We start from the raw sequence: 24,817 nt of genomic DNA on the forward strand, positions 1-24,817 counted from the left end.
ATCGACAACAATGCCCTGTTCCTGAGTGAATACTGAAGAAAAGTATTCATTCAGTGTCTCCCCAATCTCTTCCGCCTCCACACGCAACTTCCCCCTACTATCCTTGACTGGACCTATTCCTACCCTCGTCATTCTTTTATTCCTAACATACCTATAGAAAGCCTTAGGGTTTTCCCTAATCCTATCTACTAAGGACCTTTCATGTCCCCTCCTTGCTGCTTTTAGCTCTCTCTTCAGGTCCTTCCTGGCTACCCTATAACTCTCAATCGCCCCAATTGAACCTTCACGTCTCATCTTGAGATAGGCCGCCCTCTTCCATTTAACAAGGGATTCCAATTCCTTATTAAACCACGGCTCCCTCGCACGACCCTTTCCTACCTGCCTGACAGGTACATAATTATCAAGGACACTCAATAGTTGCCCCTTGAACAAGTTCCACATATCATTTACACTCTTGCCTTGGAGTCTACTTTTCCAAGCCACACATCCTAAGTCATGCCTCACCGCATCATAATTTCCCTTACCCCAGCTATAATTCTTGCCCTGTAGTACACACTTATCCCTCTCCATCACAAGTGTAAAAATCACCGAATTATGGTCACTATCCCCAAAGTGCTCACCTTAGAATAGGGATGCAGGTTTCGATTGATTAATATGTAAATCCCAGAATACATATTAATCAATCGAAACCTTCAGCCCCATTCTAAGTGATTAAAGACTTAACAGCCATCTAAGTTTGTCTAATACATACACTTTGATCTTTTATTTATAAATTCTGTGCCCTATGTATGCTGCCCCACTAGCTACCTGTCAAAGGAGCAGTGCTCTGAAAACTTGTACTTTCAAATAAAGCTGTTGGACTATGACCTGGTGTCGAGTGATTTTCAACTCTGATCACCCCAGTCCAACGCCGGAACCTCAACATTATGGCTTCCTTAGGTAGGAAGATCAAAACTGTACAATACTCCAGGTAAGGTCTATAAAACTAAAACAAGATATCTTTACTCCCATACTCAACTCTTTTTAAGATGAATGCCAACTTACTGTTTGCCTTTCTAATTGCTTGCTGCACAGATTTTAGGTATTTTGTAAAAGAAGCAAAAACAACACAAGGAAAAACATTTTCATGCTGCAAGCGATCAGAATGTGGTGGAAGTGTGTTCAATCAAGCTACTGACAAGGAAGAATGATTTGGGCTACAAGGAAAAGGCAGGTGAGTGACATGCAGTAAACTGCTCCTTTGGAGTGTTGGCACAGACATGATGGGCTGAATGGTCTCCTCTGTGGTGTAACAGCTCTGTAATTCTATTGCTGCTTTTCTTTTATCCCTCATGTGCTGACCCAGCTTCTCCCTGAAGGCATTGGTGATTTCTGCCTTAAATACTCCCTGTAATAGCAAAGTTTCAAACCTCTCACTAGCTAAAGAAATTTGTTTTGAATTCTGAACTTGCTTTATTAGTGCCAATCTTGTATTTATAACCCCCTAATTTTGGTCTCTTTCATAGAGTCAACATACAGACAGCACCAACGAATCCCCTTTTAACAATACTTTGGTTGTGGGCGGAAGTGAACGCAGAGCGCAAAGCCGGTCGGGAAGGTAAGTGATTGTTATTAGTGTGGTTGTATTCTAGACCCCAGGTCCTACAAAGTACACAGACTTGCCCCAAAAAGAGGGTCCAAGGAAGTTCCTGTGGATTGAAGAGTGAGGCTTTAGCTCAGGAGTCTTTGACAAGGAGGTTGAGTGAAGTGATTACGCCACAGTTGAAGAGGGTAAAGACATGACTGCCAAGCTGGTTCAGTGTGCTACGTGCTTGATGTGGGAGGTCAACCACTCTGGTGTGTCTGGCTCGTATAAGTGTGGAAAGTGTGTGCACGTTCAGCTACTGACAGAGCATATTGCAGCACTGATGAAAGAACTCGAGGACCTTAGGCTCATCCGAGAGAACGAGATCTTTCAAGGCAAGATCTTCAGTGAGGTTATTACACCAATCATACCAGAAGAGAGCAGACGATGAGGAAGGCAGAGAGGAGACAGGTGCAAGAGACCCCGTGGGAAGTACCTGTCAGGAACAAGTTGAATCTTTTGGAAACAGGAGAGACAGATGACACTGCCAGTCTGTGAGGCGGCCAGGTCTTTCAATCAAAGATTGGCGCGGAGGCAGAGCGGAAGAGTCGGACATCGCACAGAGCCGTGGTAATAGGGGACTCCATAGTGAGAGGAACTGACCGGGGTTTTTGTGGCAGCAGACGGGACTTAAGGGTGGTGTGTTGCCTTCCTGATGCCAGGGTTAAAGACATCACAGACAGAGTGCAGAAAATCCTCAAGAACGAAGGTGAAGAGCCAGAGGTGGTGGTACATGTCGGCACAAATGATGTCGGGAAGAAGAGGAGGAACATACTACAGCGGGACTTCGGAGAACTAGGAAGAAGGCTGAAAAGCAGGACGTCCAAAGTGGTTATCTCCGGTTTGCTTCCAGATCCTCGGGCTGGTGAGACCAGAAACAGGGAGATAATGGACTTGAACGTGTGGCTGGGGAACTGGTGCAGGAAGCAAGGATTTAAATTCTTGGATCACTGGGATATGTCTTGTGGTAAGCATAAATTCTACAAGAGAGACGGTTTGCACCTTAATAGGTTAGGGACCAGCATTCTGGCAGGCAGGTTTGCTACTGCAACACAGCTACGTTTAAACTAAGTAGCGGGGGGCAGGGGACAAACTGGATGTTTAAGAAGAAAATTGAAGGGAAAGTTAGAACAAGGGAAGTCAAGAAAGACAACTGTATCAATGAGGCAGAAAACTAAGAAAGGGATCATGCTGTAAGGTTGAGTGAAATAGGAGTTGATGGGAAGGGTGAGGGCAGTAACAAATTAAAAATACTATACATGAATGCACGAAGCATTAGAAATAAGATGGATGAGCTTGAGGCTCTTTTGGAAATTGGCAGATACAACATTGTGGGGATAACTGAGATGTGGCTTCAAGTGGACAGGGCCTGGGAAATGAATATTCAAGGCTACACGTGCTATCGTAAGGACAGACTGACGGGCAGAGGGGGTAGGGTGGCCATGTTGGTAAGGGATGATATTCAGTCCATTGTGCGGGGGGAACCTAGAATCAGGGGATGTAGAGTCAGTGTGGATACAGCTGAGTCAACTACAGGCCCCCAAACAGTAGTCTGGATGTCGGATGTAAGTTGAATCAGGAGCTGAAATTGGCCTGTCGCAAAGATGTTACTAAAGTTGTTATGGGGGATTTCAACATGCACGTAGACTGGGAGAATCAGGATGGTATTGGACCTCAAGAAAGAGACTTTATGGAGTGCCTCAGAGATGGATTCTTAGAACAGCCGGTGCTGGAGCTGACCAGGGAGAAGGCAATTCTGGATCTGGTATTGTGCAACGAACCAGAATTGGTCAGGGACCTCGAAGTGAAGGAGCCATTGGGAAACAGTGATCATAATACAATAAGCTTCAAACTGCAATTTGAGAGGGAGAGGGTACAATTGGAAGTAACAATATTTCTGTTGAATAAAGGGAACTATGGAGCTATGAGGGAGGAGCTGGCTAAAGTTCAATGGTGCAATATCTTAACAGGGATGACAGTGGAGGAACAATGGCGGATATTTCTGTGTATAATGCAGAAGATGCAGGATCAGTTCATTCCAAAAAGGAAGAAAGATCCTAGGAGGAGGCATGGTTGGCCGTGGCTGACTAGGGAAGTTAAGAAACATATAAAGTTAAAAGAGAAAAAGTATAACATAGCAAAGATGAGTGGGAAAACGGAGGACTGGGAAGCTTTTAAAGAACAACAGAGGATTACTAAGAAGGAAATACGGAGAGAAAAAATGAGGTATGAAGGTAAACTGGCCAATAATATAAAGGAGGATAGTAAAAGCTTTTTTAGGTATGTGAAAGGGAAAAAAACGGTTAAGACTAAAATTGGGCCCTTGAAGACAGAAACAGGGGAATATATTACGGGAAACAAAGAAATGGCAGAAGAATTGAATTAGTACTTCAGATCTGTGTTCACTGGGGAAGGCAGAAGCAACCTCCCTGAGGTAACAGTGGCTGAAGGACCAGAACTGAAGGGAATTTATATTTGCCAGGAATTGGTGTTGGTGTTGGAGAGACTGTTAGGTTTGAAGGTTGATAAGTCCCCGGCGCCTGATGGTCTACATTCCAGGGCACTGAAGGAGGTGGCTCGAGAAATCGTGGATGCGTTGATGAAAATAGATTCGGGATCAGTTCCTGCGGATTGGAGGGTGGCTAATGTTGTACCACTTTTTAAGAAAGGTGGGAGAGAGAAAACAGGAAATTATAGACCACTTAGTCAGACCTCAGTGGTGGGAAAGATGCTGGAGTCTATTATAAAGGATGAAATTACAACACACCTGGATAGTAGTAACAGGATAGGTCAGAGTCAGTATGGATTTATGAAGGGGAAATCATGCTTGACTAATCTTCTGGAATCTTTTGAGGAAATAACTCTGAAGATGGATGAGGGAGATCCAGTAGATGTAGTGTACCTGGACTTTCAGAAAGCTTTTGATAAAGTCCCACATAGGAAGTTAGTGAGCAAAATTAGGGCGCATGGTATTGGGGGCAAAATACTAACTTGGATTAAAAATCGGTTGGCTAACAGGAAACAAAGAGTAGTGATAAACGGCTGCATTTCGGAATGGCAGGCAGTGACCAGTGGGGTACCGCAGGGATCAGTACTGGGACCGCAGCTTTTTACAATATATGTTAATGATATAGAAAATGGTATTGGCAATAACATTAGCAAATTTGCTGATGATACTAAGCTGGGTGGCAGGGTGAAATGTGATGAGGATGTTAGGAGATTACAGGGTGACCTGGGCAAGTTAGGTGAGTGGTCAGATGCAGTTTAATGTGGATAAATGTATGGTTATCCACTTTGGTGGCAAGAACAGGAAGGCAGATTACTACCTAAATGGAATCAATTTCGGTAAAGGGGCAGTACAGAGAGATCTGGGTGTTCTTGTACACCAGTCAATGAAGGTAAGCATGCAGGTAGTGAAGAAGGCTAATAGCATGCTGGCCTTCATAAAAAAGAGGGATTGAGTACAGAAGCAAAGAGGTTCTTCTGCAGCTGTACAGGGCCCTGGTGAGACCACACCTGGAGTACTGTGTGCAGTTCTGGTCTCCAAATTTGAGGAAAGACATTCTGGCTATTGAGGGAGTGCAGCGTAGGTTCACGAGGTCAATTCCTCGAGTGGCGGGATTACCTTACACTGAAAGACTGGAGCAACTGGGCTTGTATACCCTTGAGTTTAGAAGACTGAGAGGGGATCTGACTGAGACATATAAGATTATTAAAGGATTGGACACTCTGGCGGCAGGAAACATGTTTCCGCTGATGGGTGAGTGTCGAACCAGAGGACACAGCTTAAAAATACGGGGTAGGCCATTTAGGACAGAGACGAGGAGAAACTTCTTCACCCAGAGAGTGGTGGCTGTGTGGAATGCTCTGCCCCAGAAGGTAGTGGAGGCCCAGTCTCTGGATTCATTTAAGAAAGAGTTGGATAGAGCTCTCAAGGATAGTGGAATCAAGGGTTATGGAGATAAGGCAGGAACAGGACACTGATTAAGGATGATCAGCCATGATCATATTGAATGGTGATGCAGGCTCAAAGGGCAGAATAGCCTACTCCTACAGCTATTGTCTATTGTAAAGAGTTGTAATAGGTTATAAGAGATAGGATTTATAATCATTTAGAAAGGAATAATTTGATTAGAGATAGTCAACACGATTTTATGAAGGGTAGGTCATGCCTCATAAACCTTATTGAGTTCTTTAAGAAGGTGACCAAACAGGTGGATGAGGGTAAAGCGGTTGATGTGGTGTATATGGGTTTCAGTAAGGCATTTGATAAGGTTCCCCACGGTAGGCTATTGCATAAAATACAGAGGCATGGGATTGAGGACGATTTAGTGGTTTGGATCAGAAATTGGCGAGCTGAAAGAAGACAGAGGGTTGGTGGGAAATGTTCATCCTGGAGTTCAATTACTAGTTATGTACTGCAAGGATCTGTTTTGGGGCCACTGCCGTTCATCATTTTTATAAAAGTCCTGGAATGAGGGCGTAGCAAGATGGGTTAGTAACTTTGCAGATGACACTAAGGTCAGTACAGTTGCGGATAGTGCCGAAGGATGTTGCAGGTTACAGAGGGACATAGATAAGCTGCAGAGCTGGGCTGAGAGATAGCAAATGGAGTTTAATGTGGAAGAGTGTGAGGTGATTCACTTTGGAAGGAGCAACAGGAATAAAGAGTACAGGGCTAATGGTAAGATTCTTGGTAGTGTAGATGAGGAGAGAGATCTCTGTGCCATTGTACAGTTGCCACCCAGGTTGATAGGGTTGTTAAGAAGGCGTACAATGTGCTAGCTTTTATCGGTCGAGAAGTTGAGTTTTGGAGCCATGAAGTCATGTTGCAGCTGTACAAAACTCTGGCGTGGCCTCACTTGGAGTATTGCGTATAATTATGGTCATTGCATTATAGGAAGAATGTGGAAACTTTGGAAAGGGTTCAGAGGAGATTTACTAGGATGTTGCCTGGTATGGAGGGAAGGTCTTGTGAGGAAAGACTGGGGGACTTGAGGCTGCTTTTGTTAAAGAGAAGAAGGTTGAGAGGTGACTTAATTGACACATTATAAGATAATCAAAGGGTTAGATAGGGTGGAAAGTGAGAGCCTTTTTCCTCAGATAGTGATGGCTCGCACAAAGGGACGTACCTTTAAAATGAGGGGTGTTCGATATAGGACAGATGTCAGGGTAGTTTCTTTACTCAAGAGGGCACTAGGGGCGTTGATTGCCCTGCCTGCAACAGTAGCAGACTCACCAACATTAAGGGCACTTAAATGGTCATTGGATAAACATATGGATGAAAATAGAATAGTATAGGTTAGCTGGGCTTCAGATTGGTTTCACAGGTCAGTGCAACATCAAGGGCAGAAGGGTCTGTACTGCGCTGTAACGTTCTATGTTCAATAGCTATCAGGCCACCATGCAGACTTCTCCTTTATAGGGAGAACAGTTCCAACTTATTCTGCTTTTTCAGACAAGTGAAACCGCTCAGATTGGTTATTATTCTTGTGAGTCCTTTCTTGCACAGTTACAATCCACTTGGGAAAGTAAACTGATCGAGTTCTGCTATCTTTGAGTTGTCACAAAAGTTAAATTTTCAAAGGAAGTATTCATCGTTGCTGATTTTCCAGCCGGAAAATGATGACCAGTTTTCTGCATTTAACAAGAAACTACTGTTTATTACAAATAAATCAGATTGAATGACAAGGCAAACAAAACTGGAATGATAAGTTGTAATTCTAACTTAAATTCTACTCATTTTTAAACCCAACATATATATGCAGAGAGACAAACAAAAAAGAAATAGATGTTATGGGTGGAAAAAAAAATATGAGAGGACACAGTTCAATAGCATCAGTCCACAGTATTCAATGAGTCCTTTTGCGTCTCTCGGTTCTTCTGATCTCTGACATTCTTCATTTTAGTCCCCACAGTTCCTTACTGAAAACACAGGACAATTATCACACTAATTGTTTAGCATATCATTCCCTGGTGAGAGGCAACAGCTTTTAGGCAAATTGTGAATGAGAATGGTTAACTATCTTCCAATTCTTCATTACTTATAAGGAGAGAGATGCTCTTTAGAGTCTGGAAGCTTTCTACCCCTGTATTGTGTACGCATAGACAGTCCACCTGCCCAGCAGCCAATCAGCGAGTTGTTGTCATGCTGAACATTCCTAACCCAATGAGCTGGTCTTGACTGAAATCAACAGGCTGCCTCTGAGCAAAACTGCCCTGAACACATGCCCACAGTGCTTATGAGTCCAGCAAATTTCTTCCTACTGCTTGAAGTAAGAAGTAGTGTAAACACACCTCCAGTAATTTGTTTTAAAACTGAAAAATTCCTCCCCCAGTTTGCTTAGTTTCAAGCAGGACTTTCCTTCCATATTTGGTCAATAATCAAAATTAAGAAAAATAAAAATATTTGGTTTTACAGCATGATCTCTAGTGCTTCTCCATCTCATAACATGGAGGCCATCTTGGGAGGCTCCTTCCATGGTTTGATACAAGGTTAACACAAGTAATGTCGAGAATGTGCAAATATCTTTTCATTTAAACAGTAATTAGATTACTTCGTGTGGAAACAGGCCCTTTGGCCCAACAAGGCCACATCGACCCGCCGAAGTGCAATCCACCCAGACCCATTCCCCTATATTTACCCCTTCACCTGACACTACGGGCAATTTAGCATGGCCAATTCATCTAACCTGCACATTTTTGGACTGTGGGAGGAAACTGGAGCACCCGGAGGAAACCCACGCAGACACGGGGAGAATGTGCAAACTCCACACAGACAGTAGCCTGAGGCGGGAATTGAACCCGGGGTCTCTGGCGCTGTGAGGCAGCAGTGCTAAACACTGTGCCACCATGAGTATTGTGACAAATAATAGACATCTTTATGTAAGGCTGGGACTTTTGCATCTAATATTGGAAGGGATGTTGGCAACAGGAAACTCACTTGTGCTGTCAGCTGAACCATTCAGATAAGATTACAGCTTCTCTTAAGACGACAATCATTCTATATTTATACAAAGGCGGAAACAACACGAGTCACAGCTGCAATGTTTTGTGCTTGTGAAAGCTTTGGTGGTTTGTAGCAGCAGACACCGCCTAGAGAAGTGATGGTCTACTGGTACTGTCAATGGTAAAGGTTCCAAGATGGCGGCACTGGCAACATAGGCAATGACTGGGTTCATGAGCTCATCCGCTCCTGACAGGCTACTTCCTTTCTTCATCCTTACTCTTTTCATCTTTTTTTCTCTTTTTCTTCTTTTTCTCATCTTCATCCTCTTGGAAAAGGCAACATCTTGGAGGAGGGCAGCAGGAATGGGACTCTTGGTGAGATGGCGACCTGGCTAGGCAGCAAAGCCAAGGATTCCTGGTTGCAGTAGGCCCAGAGTGGGGACTCCTGGCATGATCGACGTGGCAGCTGAACCAGGGATTTCTGTTCATGCTTGCGATTGACCCGGAATGGAGGCTCCCAGTTATCGGTGAAGTGACAGCTCCTGGTTGCGGTAGGCCCAGAGAGGCATCTCCTGGTTATTGATGAGACAGCAGTGACAGCAGAACCAGGGACTCCCAGTTGCATGGGTTCGGCGTGGGACCCAGCCTCAGGGTCAGTGAGGTGGACCCAACCAATAAGAGATGGCGCTTAAAGAGTGGCAACTTTTACATTGGTGTCTTCGGCACAGGTAGCAGCGAAGTGGAGGAGGAGGGGTGGAGGCGCAGATGTCTCTGGTGACCTAGCTCAGGGCTGAGGATTTATAGCCGAGGCAGCAGAACAAAGATAAATTCTCTTTCAGTTAGTTATAGCTATTTTTAAACTACTCAAAATGGCACCGGATTGTGACAACAGTTAAAGCTTTTCATTGTATTATTCACTGTAAAATATGTGAGAATAAATCATTCAATTCAATCTAGTGATCCAGGTAATGTTGGCAGAGACCTGCCAGGTGCTGGAATTTGAATTCAACAGAAACTCTGGAAATAAAATGCAAGCAACAGAGTTAAGCAACTCCACAGACTAATGATCAGATCTGAGCTCTGCAATCCTGTCATATCCAGTCGTAAATGGTGATGGACAATTAACAAATCACAAACATCCCCATGCTCAATAACTGGGGAGCCCCATCACATCAGTGCAAAAGATAAGGCTGAGGCGCTTGTAACAATCTTCAGTCAGAAGTGCTGAGTAGTTGATCCATGTCGGCCTCCTCTGTAGGCCCCAAAATCAAAGATATCCACCACTCCACCATTTGATTCACTCCATATGATCTTAACAGAAGGTTGAAGGCACTACATACTGCGAAGATGTTGGACCCTGACAACATTCTGGCAATCGTACTGAAGACATATGCTCCACAAGTGGTCATACCCCCAGCTAAGCTGTTCAAGTACAGCCACGACACGGCACTTATCCAATAATGTAGAAACTTGCCCAGGTATGACCTGTACACACAAAGCAGGACAAATCCCCAACCTGGCCAATTACTGCCTCATCTGCCTACTCTTGATCATCAGTAAAGTGATGGAAGGTGTCATCAATAGTGCTATCAAGCAACACTTGCTTAGCAATAACTGATGCTCAGGTTGGTTCGTCAGGGCCACTCACCTCTTGACCTAATTACAGACTTGACCCAAACGCGGACAACAGAACTGAATGCCAGAAATGAAGTGGGAGTGACAGTCCTTGGCATAGAAGCCATATTTGACTGTGTGTGATATCAAGGAGTCCTAGTAAAATCAGGGTAAATGGAAATTGGGGGTAAACACTCTGCTGGTTGGAATCATATCTGGCATATTGGTAGTTGGAAACCATTCATCTCAGCTCCAGCTGATCTCTGCAGGTTCTCCTCAGCTCCTTGTCCCAATCATCTTCAGATACTTCATCAGTGACCTTCTTTCCATCATAAGGTCAGAAGTGGAATGTTCAATATTGTTCACAACTCCCCTGATATTGAAGCAGTCCACATCCAAATACATCAAGACATGGACAATATCCAGGCTTAAGCTGACAAGAGGAAAATATATTTGTGCCACACAAACATTCGGCAATGTGAATCTCCAACAAGAGAGAATCCAACCAAACCCATTTACATTCAATGGCATTGTCATCACTGAATCCCTAAACTCAACATCCTGGAGTTACCATTGACCACAAACTGGACTGGACTGGATTTATATAAGAGCAGATCAGAGATTAGATACTGTGCAGTCGATAACTCCTGAATCCTCAAAACTGTCTACCATCTACAAAGCACAAGTTAGGAGTGGATGTAAGTTTGCTCACTGAGCTGGAAGGTTCATTTTCAGATGTTTCGTCACCATACTAGGTAACACCATCCGGTGAAGCACTGGTGTTATGACTGTGTTTAGGTTTCCTTGGGTTGGTGATGTCATTTCCTGTGTTGATGTCATTTCCTGTTAATTTTCTCAGAGGTTGGTAATAGGGTCCAAGTCGATGTATTTGTTGATAGCGTGCCAGAGACTCACTGATGATGTTACCTTGTGTGGTGACAAAACATCTGGGAATGAACCTTCCAGCTCAGTAAACAAACTTACATCCAGAACCTCAACCTGAGCTACAAATCTTCTCAAAACCCGCGAACAATTTAGGAGTGTGATGGAATACTCTTCCCTTCCCTGGATGAGTGCAGCTCCAATAATAGTTAAGAAGCTTAACACTAACCAGGACAAAGCAGACCGCTTGATTGGTGCCATATTCACAAACTTCCACTCCTTCCACCACTGCTTGCTCATTATCTATAAGATGTACTGCAGAAATTCACCAAGATTCGCAAGGTAGCACCTTTCAAACCCATGACTACATTCATCTAGAAGGGCAACAAGGCATGTGGGGACTCAGTTTAATGACCCAATCGATAGTGCCTCTGACAGTACAGCACTCTGAGTACTGCACTGGACTGTCAGTCTAGATTGTTAAGTTCTAATCTCTGCAGGGCAATTGACAAAATATCACACTTCTTGTAGACACTAATGCTCTGAATCCAACCTGTCAGAATAAATCACAATTCTGACCTCACCAGATGCCTGGTGACACACCAAGACTCAAGGCCACAGAATGTATTTCTCTTGTCTTAGTTACTATTGTGGAGGGAACTAGTCATGACTACAACAGCACCTATATTCTAACCACCATAAACCCCACTCAACTTACTTCAGTCAAACTCATCACAGGTTCAGTGGGGCAGCTACCGCAGAGCTTGGGAGGGACAGAGCAGCCATTTTGTGTGACTCTGCGTGAATTACTGTCATGTCCAAAATTGGTAGGTACAACGTTTTTGGTTAAGGGGCAGCCTGGCTTTTAGATCCAAAAAGAAGAGAAATACTCAAGACAGGGGACAGGTCAATGGAAGGTTTTAATCCAGGCAACGGATTGAGTTGCTGACCCCTCAGGATTCACATTGACTGTCCAGAAGGCACCATCTATAACACATCAGATCCTTAGCAGTGGGTGATGGGCTGAGAAGCCTTTTCTCATTCTGTATTTTATTTCAGGTATCCTCCTCCCTCTGAGAAGCATCACTGCCCAATTGAATTGTCCACGCCCCTGTTACCTGGTTTTGTCGAAGCAGTTCCTCATTCTCCCGTTGACTCCGTGACAGGTCCCTCTCCCGCATTTGCGTCTCTTTCACCTGGTAGTTAATCTCCAGACACTTGCGGGAGTATTGTTCAGACAGCACCTGCAGTTCCCGCTGAAGGGACTCCAGCTCCTCCCTACAAAGAAGCAGGACTTCAAATAAGTAAAGCGTCAGTGAGTGTTGTGACACAAAATAGCACAAGCACAACGAGTCCTCTCAGCCAAACATTCTCTGACAGACACCATATACCATTATTCCCAAACAGGCTAGATCTGAATCATTGTGTAAGTGACTGGGATTGATACAAAATTTGTAGCAGATCATTATCTTCCACTCACTGTATTTCTAATGGAGAAATAACTCTTCTTTTGTCAGGAGACATTGCTGAACTCGAAGTTCTGTTTGCTGTGGTTCACATCAAATTTTATTGAATCACTCTTCAAAAATGCTGCCAGATCTGCTGAGATTCTCCAACATTTATTTTATTTCAAATTTCCAGGAATACTTTGCTTTAATTTAACTGTTTGCTGCATGATTAGATGGCGCTTGCTGTAAATTAGGCATCTTGCTACCAGTCTAGCCTAAGTCCCACCCTGACTCTCGTTAGCTGACAGAGTGGATGTGAATAAAATTCTACTTTCCCATTTTGGATCAGAAAACTGGATTAAACACCCTGTTAAGAAACACAACTCCCTGTTACCTGTTGCCTCTATCTGATAGGCTCCTACTCACACATTTCAAAATTCTCAAGGGGTTAGTCATACTCACTGGTGCTGTTTGCGAAGCCTCTCCAAATCATTGTTGTTTGCAATATTTTGAATGCTCCGCAATCTCTCCAATTCCTCACGATGGGCTTTCTTCACGGCTTCAATGGCTGCAATCCAGAACAAAAACCACTCACAGCTGAACTGAGTTTTTTTGGCTTTATTTTAAAGACAGTAGTAAGGGGCCCTCTTCTGGCACGGTGATAGTGTCCCTACCCCTGAACCAGGAGCCCTGGATTCAACTCCCATATGCTCCAGAGGTATATAATTAAACATCTGACGGCATGGTGGCTTAGTGGTTAGCACTGCTGCCTCACAGCACAAGGGTGCTGGGTTCAATTCCCACCTCAGGCAACTGTCTGTGTGGAATTTGCACATTCTCCTAGTGTCTGTGTGGGTTTCCTCCGGGTGCTCCGGTTTCCTCCCACAGCCCAAAGATTTGCAGGTTAGGTGAATTGGCCATGCTAAATTGCCCGTAGTGTTAGGTGAAGGGGTAAATGTAGAGGAATAGGTCTGGGTGGGTTGCTCTTTGGAGGGTCGGTATGGACTTGTTGGGCCGAAGGGCCTGTTTCCACACTGTAAGTAATCTAATCTAATCATCTGTGAATAGGCTGATTAGGAAAATATATTTAAATACATAAACAGGGCCCTCTTGTGGTGCACTGGATTGGGTAACCTGGGTTCAAGCTCCACCTGTTCCAAAGGCAATGACATCTCTCAGCGGGTTGATTAGCAATAGGATAAAGATGACAATTGGAGGGGCCCTCTTATGACGCAGTGGTAGTGTCCCTACCCCTGGACTGTTCCAGAGGTGTGGAATAATACCGCTGAACAGGTTGATTAGAAAAATAGGTTAATAAAAAGTGTTTAGAAAATTAAAGATAGTTGGGAGGGTACCAGTGCTGCAGTGGGAGTGTCCCTACCTCTGAGGCCTAGCGCCAGAGGTGTGTCATTAACATCTCTGAATAGGGTTGATGAAAAAAATCTTTAAGACATTGATGACAACAGGTTTCCAAATGAAATTTCCAGGGCATCCTATGTCACAAAATCCTTTGTTATCAGTCTACAGATAATTACCATCTCTTCCTCCTCTTCTCATTCCATGCATCATTATCTATGTTTGTTGACCTACACTGGTTCCTTGTCCCACAAATCTCAGTTTTAAAATTCACATCCTTGTTTTCAAACCTTTCCCTGGCTTCCCTCCTCCCTGTGTCTGTAATCCCTCCTAGCCCTACAACCCCCTCTTGAGCTCTCTGCACTCCGCCAATCCTGGTCTCTTCCACAGCTTTAATCATTTTACTACTGGCAGCTGTGCCTTCAGCTACTGGGCCCTTAAGCCATGGAATCCCCTTCCTAAACCCCTTTGCCTTGCTTTCCTCCTCTAAGATGCTCTGTAAAACCTACATCTTTGAACAAATCCTTGTCACCTACCTGAATACTTCAACACAACCAGAAGATACTGGAGCAGAATTAAGCCATTTGGCCCATCGAATCTGCCATACCATTTGATCATGGCTGAAATGTTTCTCAACCCCATTCTTCTGCCATCTCCCCATAACTCTTGATCCCCTTACTAACAAAGAACTTATCTAGCTCTGTCTTAAAGACATTCAATAACCTGGCAATGAGTTCTACAGATTCACCACCTTTGATGAAGAAATTCCTCCTTATCTCAGTTCTAAAGAGTTGCCCCTTCCCTTTGAGGCTGTGCCCTCAGGTCTTATTCTTTCTCACTAGTGGAAACATCTCTATTCAGGCCATTCAGTATTCTGAAAATTTCCTTGAGATCCATCCTTATCCTTCTAAAATCCATTAAGTACAGATCCAGAGTCCTCAATGCTCCTCATGACAAGCCCTTCATTACCAGGATCATTCTTGTAAACCTCCTCTGGACCCCCTCCAAGATCAGCACAAACTTCCTTAGATACAGTGCCCAAAACTCTCTCAGTATTCCAAATGCAGTCTGATCAGACCTTAATGCAGCCTCAGCAATATATCTCTGCTCTTTTATTTTTGCCCTCTTGAAATGAATGCAAACATTGCATTTTTCTACCTAAACTGTCAACTGAACCTGCATGTTAACCTCAAAACAGTCCTGAACTAGGACCTTTGAGTCCCTTTGTGCTTCAGCTTTCCAAAGCCTTTCCCCTTTTAGAAAATAGTCTGTGCCTCTATTTTTCACACCGTGCTTCCCACATGGTATTCCACCTGCCACTTCTTGCCCACTCTCTTAACCTGTCCAAGTCCTTCTGCAGTCTTGCCATTGTCCTCAACACGACCTCTTTAATTAAACCATGTGGGAGAGTTTTCACATAATGGAAAAGGTGAGAATCATGTAGATTTGTATGAACCACAAGGATTACATATGGAATGAAATAGGTGATGAGATTGTTAAAACCCAAGACATAATCGTGGTTACTGGGATTAGTGTTGGGGTCACTATTAGTTGCTTACTTTGGCTCAGATTATCTTTTCATACAACAGCTCTTCCGAAACCACCTGTGTGTCATTTGCTAACTTAGCAACAATGTCCTCAGTTCCTTTGTCCAGATTATTAACGTATGATATGAATAACAGTGGTCCCAACACTTACCCTGCAAAACTTCCTAGTCACAGGCTATCATCCTGGAAAAGATCCCTTTATCTCCACTCTCTGCCTTCTGCCAGACAGCCAATCCTCTATCCATGCCAGGAGCTTGCTCCTAACATCATTTCTTAGTTAGCAGACTCAAACGCAGCACCTCATCAAAGGCCTTCTGGAGATCCAGGTAGATGACATCCACTGACTTGCCTTTTTCTTACTTGCTCATTGCCTCCTCAAAGAATTCTAACAGATTTGTCAGGTATGACCTTCGCTTGATGAAGCCATGATGACTTTGCCCTATTTTACCATGCACTTCCAAATACTTGGCAGTCTTAATCATGGACTCTTAAAATCTTATCAAGGACTGAGGTCAGTCGAACTATCCTGTAATTTTCCACATTCTGCCTCCCTCCCTTCTTAAACAGGGCTGTTACATTAGCCATTTACCAGTCCTGACTGCAGTGACTCCTAAGAGATCACCACCAACAACAAAAAATGTGATGCTGGAAAAGCACAGCTGGTCAGGCAGCATCTGAGGAGCAGGAGAATCGACATTTTGAGCATGAGGACTTTCCTGATGAAGAGCTCAAGCCTGAAACGTCGACTCTCCTGCTGCTTGGATACTGCCTGACCGGCTGTGCTCTTCCAGCACCACACTTTTTGACTCTGATCTACAGCAACTGCAGTCCTCACTTTCTCCGAGATCACCACCAATGCCTGAACAATCCCCTCAGCTATCTCCTTCAAAACCTTAGGGAGTACTCTGTCCAGTCCGGGTGATTTATCCACCTTCAGACATTTCAGCTTCCCCATAACCTTGTCTTTAGAGATAGCCACTACACTCACCTCTGCCTCCAACTCTCTCGAAGCTCTAGTTTGGTACAGGCGTCTTCCAATGTTCAGAATGATGCGAAGTACCTATTCAATTGTTCCCCATTCCTACTTTGCCAGCCTTATTTTTTAGCTGCCCAATGTCCACTCTTGCCTCTCTTTTACCTTGCATATACAAACCTCCTGAAATCTTCTTCTGTATTACTCTCATATTTCATCTTTCAATATTGTCACCTGAAGCATCCCAAAATAATGAACAGTTTGTGGCACCGTAGTTGGCTCTGCTGCATTAGTGAGGGGAAATAAAAGAGTGTGGAAATGCAGTAGTCATGGGAGATTCAATTGTAAGGGGAATGGAGAGGAATTTCTGCAGCCGCAAACGATACTCCAGGATGGTATGTTGCCATACTGACACTCCGGTCAAAGATGTCTCAGAGCTGCTACAAGACATCCTGGAGGGTAAGGGTGAACAGCCAGTGGTGGTGATACACATTGGTATAGGCAACACAGCTGAAAGAAAGGAATGAGGTCATTCAAGCAGAATAAAGGGAGTTAGGAGACAAGCTGAAAAATCAAACTCAAAAGGTAGTGATCTCAGGATGACTACCAGTGTCATGTGTTAGACAGAGTAGAAATAGCATGATATATAGGATGAAGTAGTAGCTAAAGAGATAGTGTGAGGGGAGGGTTTCAGATTCCTCAGGCATTGAGACGTGGGGGAGTTGGGATCTGGACTAATTGGACAGGTTACACCTGGGCAGGACTGGACCCGATGCCCTAGGGGGAAGTGTTTACTAGAATGGGGGGTTGGGAAGGATTTAAACTAAATTAGTAGGGGGATAGGAACCTATGCAAGGAGGCAGGAAGGAGAATCAAGGACAAATACAAATGACAGAAAGGAGAATAACAGAAGTGAAAAGCAGAAAAATCAAAGGTTAGAAACAAACAAGGCTACTGTAAAAAATAGTGAGAATGGGACAAGGAACATTAAAGAGACAAACTTTAAGGCTTTGTGTCTGAATATACAGAGCATTTGAAATAAAATGGATAAATTAATCATGCAAATACATATAACTGGGTATAATACAGTGGGATTACGCATGGTGACCAGGGATGGGAAGTAAATATCCATATTTAGGAAGGATAGACTAAGAAGAAAAAGCACTGGAGTTGCATTACTAGTTTAAACACAACATTGAGCCAAGTTATTAGCTCAGACAATACACAGTCTATGTTGGTAGAATTGAGAAATATCAAGGAGCAAAAACGTTAATGAGGGTGGTAATATTGACCACCAACTGTGGTGGTGACGTTAGGAATGACAATAAACAGGAAATCCGAAATGCATGTGGTAAGGTAAGGGAACATCTTAATCTACATATAGGTTGGACAAATCAAACTCGTCACAATACTGGAGAAGAGGAATTCCAAGAGTGTACATGGGATGGTTTCCAGACTAATATGTTGAGGAGACAATGAGAGAACGGGCATTTTAGACTGTACAATGTAGTTTTTAAGAGTGTCCCTTGGGCATGAGTAATCACAATATGACAGAATTCTTTATCAAGCTAGAGAAGAGGTAGTTGATTCTGAGACGAGGATGCTGAATCTTAATAAGGGAAACTATGATGGTATGAGGGATGAATTGGCTATAATGGACTGGGAAATGTTACTTAAAGTTATGACAGTGGGTAGGCAATGGCAGACATTCATAAAGCAAATGGGTGATCGACAAAAATTGTTTATTCCTGTCTGGCACAAGAGTGCAAAAAAGAACAGTGGCTAAACCATGGCTTACAGGGAAATTAGATGCAAAATAAAGAGGCATACAAATTGGCAAGAAAAAAGACAATAAACCTGAGGATTTGGGATAGTTTAAAAGTCAGCAGAGGAGGAGCAAGGGAATGAATGAGGAGGGGAAAGTAGAGTTTGAGAGTAAACTTGGGGGGGGGGGGCGGGGAGCGCCTAAGAACTGACTGTGAAAGTTTCTATAGGTATGTAAAAAGAAACTTAATATAGCTCCCTTACAATCAGAAACAGGGAAATTCATAGTTGGAAACAAAGAAGTGGTTGATGAGCTAAATTCAAATTTCTGTCTTCACAGAATAGTACATAAATAACATACCAGAGATGATGGGGAACACTGAGTTTAACAAAACGAGGAACTGCAGCAAATCTCGATGAGTAGGTAAATGGTGTTGTGGAAATTGATGGGATTCAAATCTGATAAATTCCCAGGGCCTGATAATCTTCATGCCAGAGTACTTAAGGAGGTACTACTTTAGAAATAGTAGATGCACGGGTGGTCATCTTGCAAGATTCTTTAGACTCTGGAACAGGTCCGACAGATTGGAGAGTAGCTAATGTAACCCCACTATATAAAAACGGACGTAATGAGAAAATAAGGAATTATAAACCAGTGATAAAAACTGAAAGAACTGCGAATGCAGGAAATCAGAAACAAAAACAAATTGCTGGAAAAGCTTAGCAGGTCTGGCAGTATCTATGGAGAGAAAACAGAGTTAATGTTTCAGGTCCACTGACCCTTCCTCAGAACTGATGTTAGCTATGAGAAAGTTGGTTTTTATGCAGAAGATAGGGTGGGAGGAGGGGGTAAGGCATAAACGATAGGTGGAGATAGAGCCCTAGAATATCATCACATGGTGAACCCTTCGTGGAAATATTACCAGGCAGATTACTTTAGGTCCACAGTGTGGGGTGTAAAATCAAAAGCTGCCCCTCTCCATCCCTTAACGTTGAGAATACCGGATCTGTTACACCCTGCTCTTACCAGAGATGGTGGCATCAGTTTCCTCGGATAACAGTCGCTCCTTGTCATGCTGGACCTTCTCTAACTCCCGTTTATGTTGCCGTTGAAGTTCCTCCATTGCTTTACGGTGGGACTCCTCCATCTCCCTGAAGCTACGCTCACAGGTTTCCTGAAAGTGAACAGACTAGAGGGATGAGAGCCAAACATTGCGTCGACCGAGGCAAAATAATCTCCGTACCCTTTGGTTAAACAAGAGGAGAAAGATGCGCAGGACTAAGATTACAAGAACAGGTTGTATCAACCTTCTTTTCATATCCTGGAGTATAGAAGATTGAGGGGTTGATAATTAAAGGATCGATAGGATAGAGAGAAATTATTTCTTTTGGTTAGGGAACGGGAAGAGAGATAGTCCTGAACATTAGAAGGCGAAATATTGAAGTTCAATCAGCGACAATGTTTAGAAGCACTTTTTCACACAAGGGAGAGTAGAGATCTGGGACTCCTGGTGCCAGAAACATTTCTGAAGCAGGACGGATGAACCTAAAACACGATGACAGAGATTGGTGGACATTTGCTGAGCATGAGTATCCAAGGTGAAGAACCAAGTGTTAACACACAGATGAGCCAGGTAATTGGAAATGGTAGGAGAAAGTGAGGACTGCAGATGCTGGAGATCAGAACTGAAAATGTGTTGCTGGAAAAGTGCAGCAGGTCAGGCAGCATCCAAGGAGCAGGAGAATCAACGTTTCGTGCATGAGCCCTTCTTCAGGAATGAGGAAAGTGTGTCCAGCAGGCTAAGATAAAAGGTAGGGAGGAGGGACTTGGGGGAGGGGCGTTGGAAATGTGATAGGTGGAAGGAGGTCAAGGTGAGGGTGATAGGCCGTAGTGGGGGTGGGGGCGGAGAGGTCATGAAGAAGATTGCAGGTTAGGAAGGAGGTGCTGAGTTCGAGGGATTTGACTGAGACAAGGTGGGGGGAGGGGAAATGAGGAAACTGGAGAAATCTGAGTTCATCCCTTGTGGTTGGAGGGTTCCGAGGCGGAAGATGAGGCGCTCTTCCTCCAGCCATCGTGTTGCTATGTTCTGGCGATGGAGGAGTCCAAGGACCTGCATGTCCTTGGTGGAGTGGGAGGGGGAGTTGAAGTGTTGAGCCACGGGGTGGTTGGGTTGGTTGGTCCGGGTGTCCCAGAGGTGTTCTCTGAAACGTTCCGCAAGTAGGCGGCCTGATTCCCCAATATAGAGGAGGCCACATCGGGTGCAGCGGATGCAATAAATGATGTGTGTGGCGGTGCAGGTGAATTTGTGGCGGATATGGAAGGATGGTACCATTGGAAATGGTTGGACAGGCTCGAATAGCTGAATGGTCTCCTCCTGTTCCCAGTGACGCTCCTGGAAGAGATGGCATTATACCATAAGATCCCTGACTCTAGTTTGTGTTGCTTGTAGAATACACCACCAAGCTGCTTGGAAGATTACGATGGCAAATTATGTTTTGAATAGAGCATTTTACTAAATGTAAGTGAACACTCCAAGAAGCATTACTGGAGCATTATAAAACAAAAAGTGATACCGAGACACACAAAGGGATATTGGGACAGACAACCAAAAGCTCCGACAAAAATCTAAGTTTCAGTGAGTGTATTAAAGGAGGAAGGAGAAGCTTTAGAGATGGAGAGATTTAGGAAGAGAACTCTAGGGCTTTGGGCCCTGGCAGCTAAAAGCCTTGCTCCTGCAAAAATTCCAGCTCTCTCTGGCCTGATCCAGCTGTGTGTTCAGGGAGGAGATCTGAAATTTGAGGAAGAGGGAACTTTATTGATCCCTAAAAACAGCTTGTAAATTTCTCAGACATACAGATTTATAGCAATTATGCGGAACCCCAGATGGAATGTAATACATTGGGAATCAAATTCCAAAATGTTTAAAATTAGAGTTTCTTAGCATGCCACAAGTAGATGATAGATATCCCAGAGGATTTTGGGATTGAAAGAGATTGAAAGGGAGGGATGAGAAAGGAGGGATTTGGAAACAAGGATAAAAATGTTTAAATCTAGATTTTGCTTGACTTGGAGGCACTGTAGGTTAGAGAATGCAAGGAGCGATAGGGAAATGGGATGAAGCACAAGTTAAGATATAGGCGGCAGAATTTTGCATGAACTCACATCTGCAGAGGATGGAATATGGGCGAGCAGCCAGGACTTCATTGGAATATAGCACAACACTGGCAGACTATTCGGTCCACCCTGTCTATACTGGCTCTTTGAAAGTGTTATCCTCTCAGCCTTGTTCTTGTGAACTGAACTGACAGGTTCAAGCGTGCTCAGTGAGATCTAAGTATCAATCAGTTTTTGCCCATGCTGTTCATCTCCAGCAGAAATACAGCCAAATAACCTTTCCCTGTATCGAGCAAACTCCCCACCTGAGAGATAAAGCCTTTTGGAATCTGTGTTCTCAGTCCCTCGGTGGAGTTTACTTGTCCATAGAGCCGACTGCTTTGCTCCTGGAAAGATTCCAGCTCCCTCCTGGCCTGATCCAGCTGTATGTTCAGGGAGGAGATCTGAAATTTGAGAAAGAGGTAACTTTTTTGGTCCTTAAAAACAGCTTGTAAATTTCCCAAGCATACAGATTTATAGCAATTATCCAGGATTCCCAGGCGGATGGTAAGGCGTTGGGTATTAAATTCCAAAACCAAAATCTATAGATTGTCACAAGAGTAAAATGGACCGTTTGTTCCTTTTCCAAGACTGGTGGTTCACTTCTTTACCCGTTCCATACCAACTCCCTTTTCTGTTTTTTTGCTGTATTCATACAATCCCTATAGCGTAGAAAGAGGCCACTCATCCCACTGAGTCTGCACCAAACTCTGAAGAGGATCACAACAGGATCCCTCCAATCCTCTCACTGTAATCCCACATTTACTGTGGCTAACATGTCTAGCCTGCGATTCCCTGAACACTACAGCCAATTTCCCATGGCCAATCCACCTAGGCTCTGGACTGTGGGAGGAAACTGGAGTGCCTTGTGGAGACCTACATAGACACAGGGAGAACATTCAAACTCCACAGTCAGCCAACGCTGGAATTGAACCTAGGTTCCTGGCACTGTGAGGCAGCAGAGCTAATGTCTGAGTCACCGTACCGCTGTTTGACATTTAATCTCTTCTTCCTTCTGGATTATTATTGAATTTTCCTTTTGTTCTTCCCCAAAACACCTCCCCATGGCACAGTATTGCTTCAAAATGGTTCAAACTTTAACCTTTCCCAATTCTTGCAGGAAGTGATGAACTGGTAAATGTAAACACTGAATGAAATTCTAATGTCAAGGGCAGAGAGAGACAGGAATGGATCGGTACATGTGGAGAGACAGAGGGGTCAGTGCCTGTGGGGGGAAAGCGGGATGAGTGCGTATGGGAGGGGGAAAATCAGTGTAAGTGGGTGTAAGGGGTCAGGGGACTGTGAATGTGAGGGGTCAGTACATATTGGGGTAGGGATGTCAATGCACCTCAAGGGTAGGGGGTCAGCACGTGTGGGGAAGCGATCAGCATGTGTTGGGGGAGTGGGGGGTCAGTGCCTGTGGAAGTAGGGAGTCATAAGAACATAAGAACTATTAGCAGGAGTAGGCCATCTGGCCCTTCGAGCCCGCCCCGCCATTAAATAAGACCATGGCTGATCTTTTCATGGCCTCAGCTCCATTTACCCACCCTCTCACTATAATCCTTAATTCCTTTACTGTTCAAAAAAAATTATCTATCTTCGCTTTAAAAACATGTAGTGAGGAAGCCTCAACCACTTCACTGGGCAGGGAATTCCATAGATTCACAACCCTCTGGGTGAAGAAGCTCCTTCTCAATTCAGACCTAAATCTGCTCCCCCTGATTTTGATGCTATGCTCCTCTTGTCCTAGTTTCACCTGCCAGTGGAAACATCCTCTCTACGTCTATCCATTCCCTTCATAATTTTATATGTTTCTATGAGATCCCATCCTCATTCTTCTGAATTCCAATAAATATAAACCCAGTCTATTCAGACTCTCCTCATAAGCCAACCCCCTGTGTAGGGGGAGGGAACAGTGTGTGTGGGTGGAGAGGGTCAGTGCGTGTCGGGGAAGGGGGTCAGTGCGAGTAGGGGAAGGGGATCAGTGCGTGTGAGCGGAGGGGATCAGTGATGTGTGGGGGAAGGGGGTCAGTGTGTGTATGGGAAGGGGGTCACTGCAAGTAGGGAATGGGTCAGTGCGAGTAGGGGAAGGGGGTCAGTGCGTGTGAGTGGAGGGGGTCAGTGATGTGTTGGGGAAGGGAGTCAGTGCAGGTAGGGAAGGGGTCAATGCGAGTAGGGGAAGGGGGTAAGGGCGTGTGAGTGGAAGGGGTCAGTACTGTGTGGGGGAAGGGAGTCAATGTGTGGAGGGGAAGGGGGTGAGTGTGTGTGGGGGAAGGGTTGAGTGCGTGTGGGGGCAGGGGGTCAGTGTGTGTGGGGGCAGGGGGTCAGTGCTGTGTGAGTGGAGGGGGTCAGTGCTGTGTGGGGGAAGGGAGTCAATGTGTGGAGGGGAAGGAAGTCAATGTGTGGAGGGGAAGGAAGTCAATGTGTGGAGGGGAAGGGGGTCAGCACGTGTGCAGGAAGGGGGTCAGTGCAGATAGGGAAGAGGGTCAGTGCAGGTAGGGAAGGGGGTCAGTGCGCGTGGGGGAAGGGGGTCAGTGCGCGTGGGGGAAGGGGGTCAGTGCGCGTGGGGGAAGGGGGTCAGTGCGCGTGGGGGAAGGGGGTCAGTGCGCGTGGGGGAAGGGGGTCAGTGCGCGTGGGGGAAGGGGGTCAGTGCGCGTGGGGGAAAGGGGTCAGTGCGCGTGGGGGAAAGGGGTCAGTGCGCGTGGGGGAAAGGGGTCAGTGCGCGTGGGGGAAAGGGGTCAGTGTGTGTGGGGGAAAGGGGTCACTGCGTGTGGGAGAAGGGGGTCAGTGCATGTCGGAGAAGGGGGTCAGTGCGTGTGGGAGAAGGGGGTCAGTGCGTGTGGGAGAAGGGGGTCAGTATGTGTGCGAGAAGGGGGTCAGTGCGTGTGCGAGAAGGGGGTCAGTGCCTGTAGGGGAAGGGGGTCAGTGTGTGTAAGGGAAGGGAGTCAGTGTGTGTAAGGGAAGGGGTCAGTGCAAGTGGAGAGGTTCAGTGTGTGAGTAGAGGGGTTCAGTTGTGTGTGTGTGTATGTGTGTGTGGAGGGTGTGTGTGTGGAGGGTGTGTGTGTGGAGGGTGTGTGTGTGGAGGGTGTGTGTGTGTGTGGAGGGTGTGTGTGTGGAGGGTGTGTGTGTGGAGGGTGTGTGTGTGGAGGGTGTGTGTGTGGAGGGTGTGTGTGTGGAGGGTGTCAGTGTGTGTGGAGGGTGTCAGTGTGTGAAGTGAAGGGGGTCAGTGCGTGTAGGGGAAGAGGTCAGTGCATGTGGGGGAGGGTGTCAGTGTGTGAGAGTGGAGGGGGTCAGTGCGTGTAGGGGAATGGTCAGTGCGTGTAAGGGAAGGTCAGTGCATGCAGGGTCAAGGGCTCAGTTGGTATAGGGGGAAGTGAGCAGCGCTACTGGGGGAGGGTGTGTGTGTAGGGGGAGGGAGACAGTGCATGTGGGCCAAGGGTTCAGTACATGTAGAAGGAGGGTGAGTGCGTGTTGGAGAAGGGGGTCAATGTGTGTGGAGGGAGGGTA

General features: G+C 45.1%; 1 protein-coding gene across 9 annotated transcripts in view; it reads right to left on the bottom strand.

The window, feature by feature from the left end:
- The window catches only part of LOC122542310 (uncharacterized), a 370,387-nt gene that overhangs the window by 45,918 nt on the left and 299,652 nt on the right, over positions 1-24,817 (bottom strand). For all 9 annotated transcript variants that reach the window (XM_087978361.1, XM_087978360.1, XM_087978363.1 and 6 more), the window contains 4 exons: positions 21,577-21,714; positions 19,184-19,331; positions 12,979-13,084; positions 12,187-12,346 (listed from right to left, as the gene is read on the bottom strand). In XM_087978361.1, coding sequence (XP_087834487.1) covers positions 12,187-12,346; positions 12,979-13,084; positions 19,184-19,331; positions 21,577-21,714 — 552 coding nt within the window. The remainder of the gene's footprint in view (positions 1-12,186; positions 12,347-12,978; positions 13,085-19,183; positions 19,332-21,576; positions 21,715-24,817) is intronic.

Source organism: Chiloscyllium plagiosum, unplaced genomic scaffold (genome assembly GCF_037043375.1).
Source record: "Chiloscyllium plagiosum isolate Xiang-an unplaced genomic scaffold, Cpla_swu_hap1 HiC_scaffold_33, whole genome shotgun sequence".
Classification (NCBI taxonomy): Eukaryota; Metazoa; Chordata; class Chondrichthyes; order Orectolobiformes; family Hemiscylliidae; genus Chiloscyllium; species Chiloscyllium plagiosum.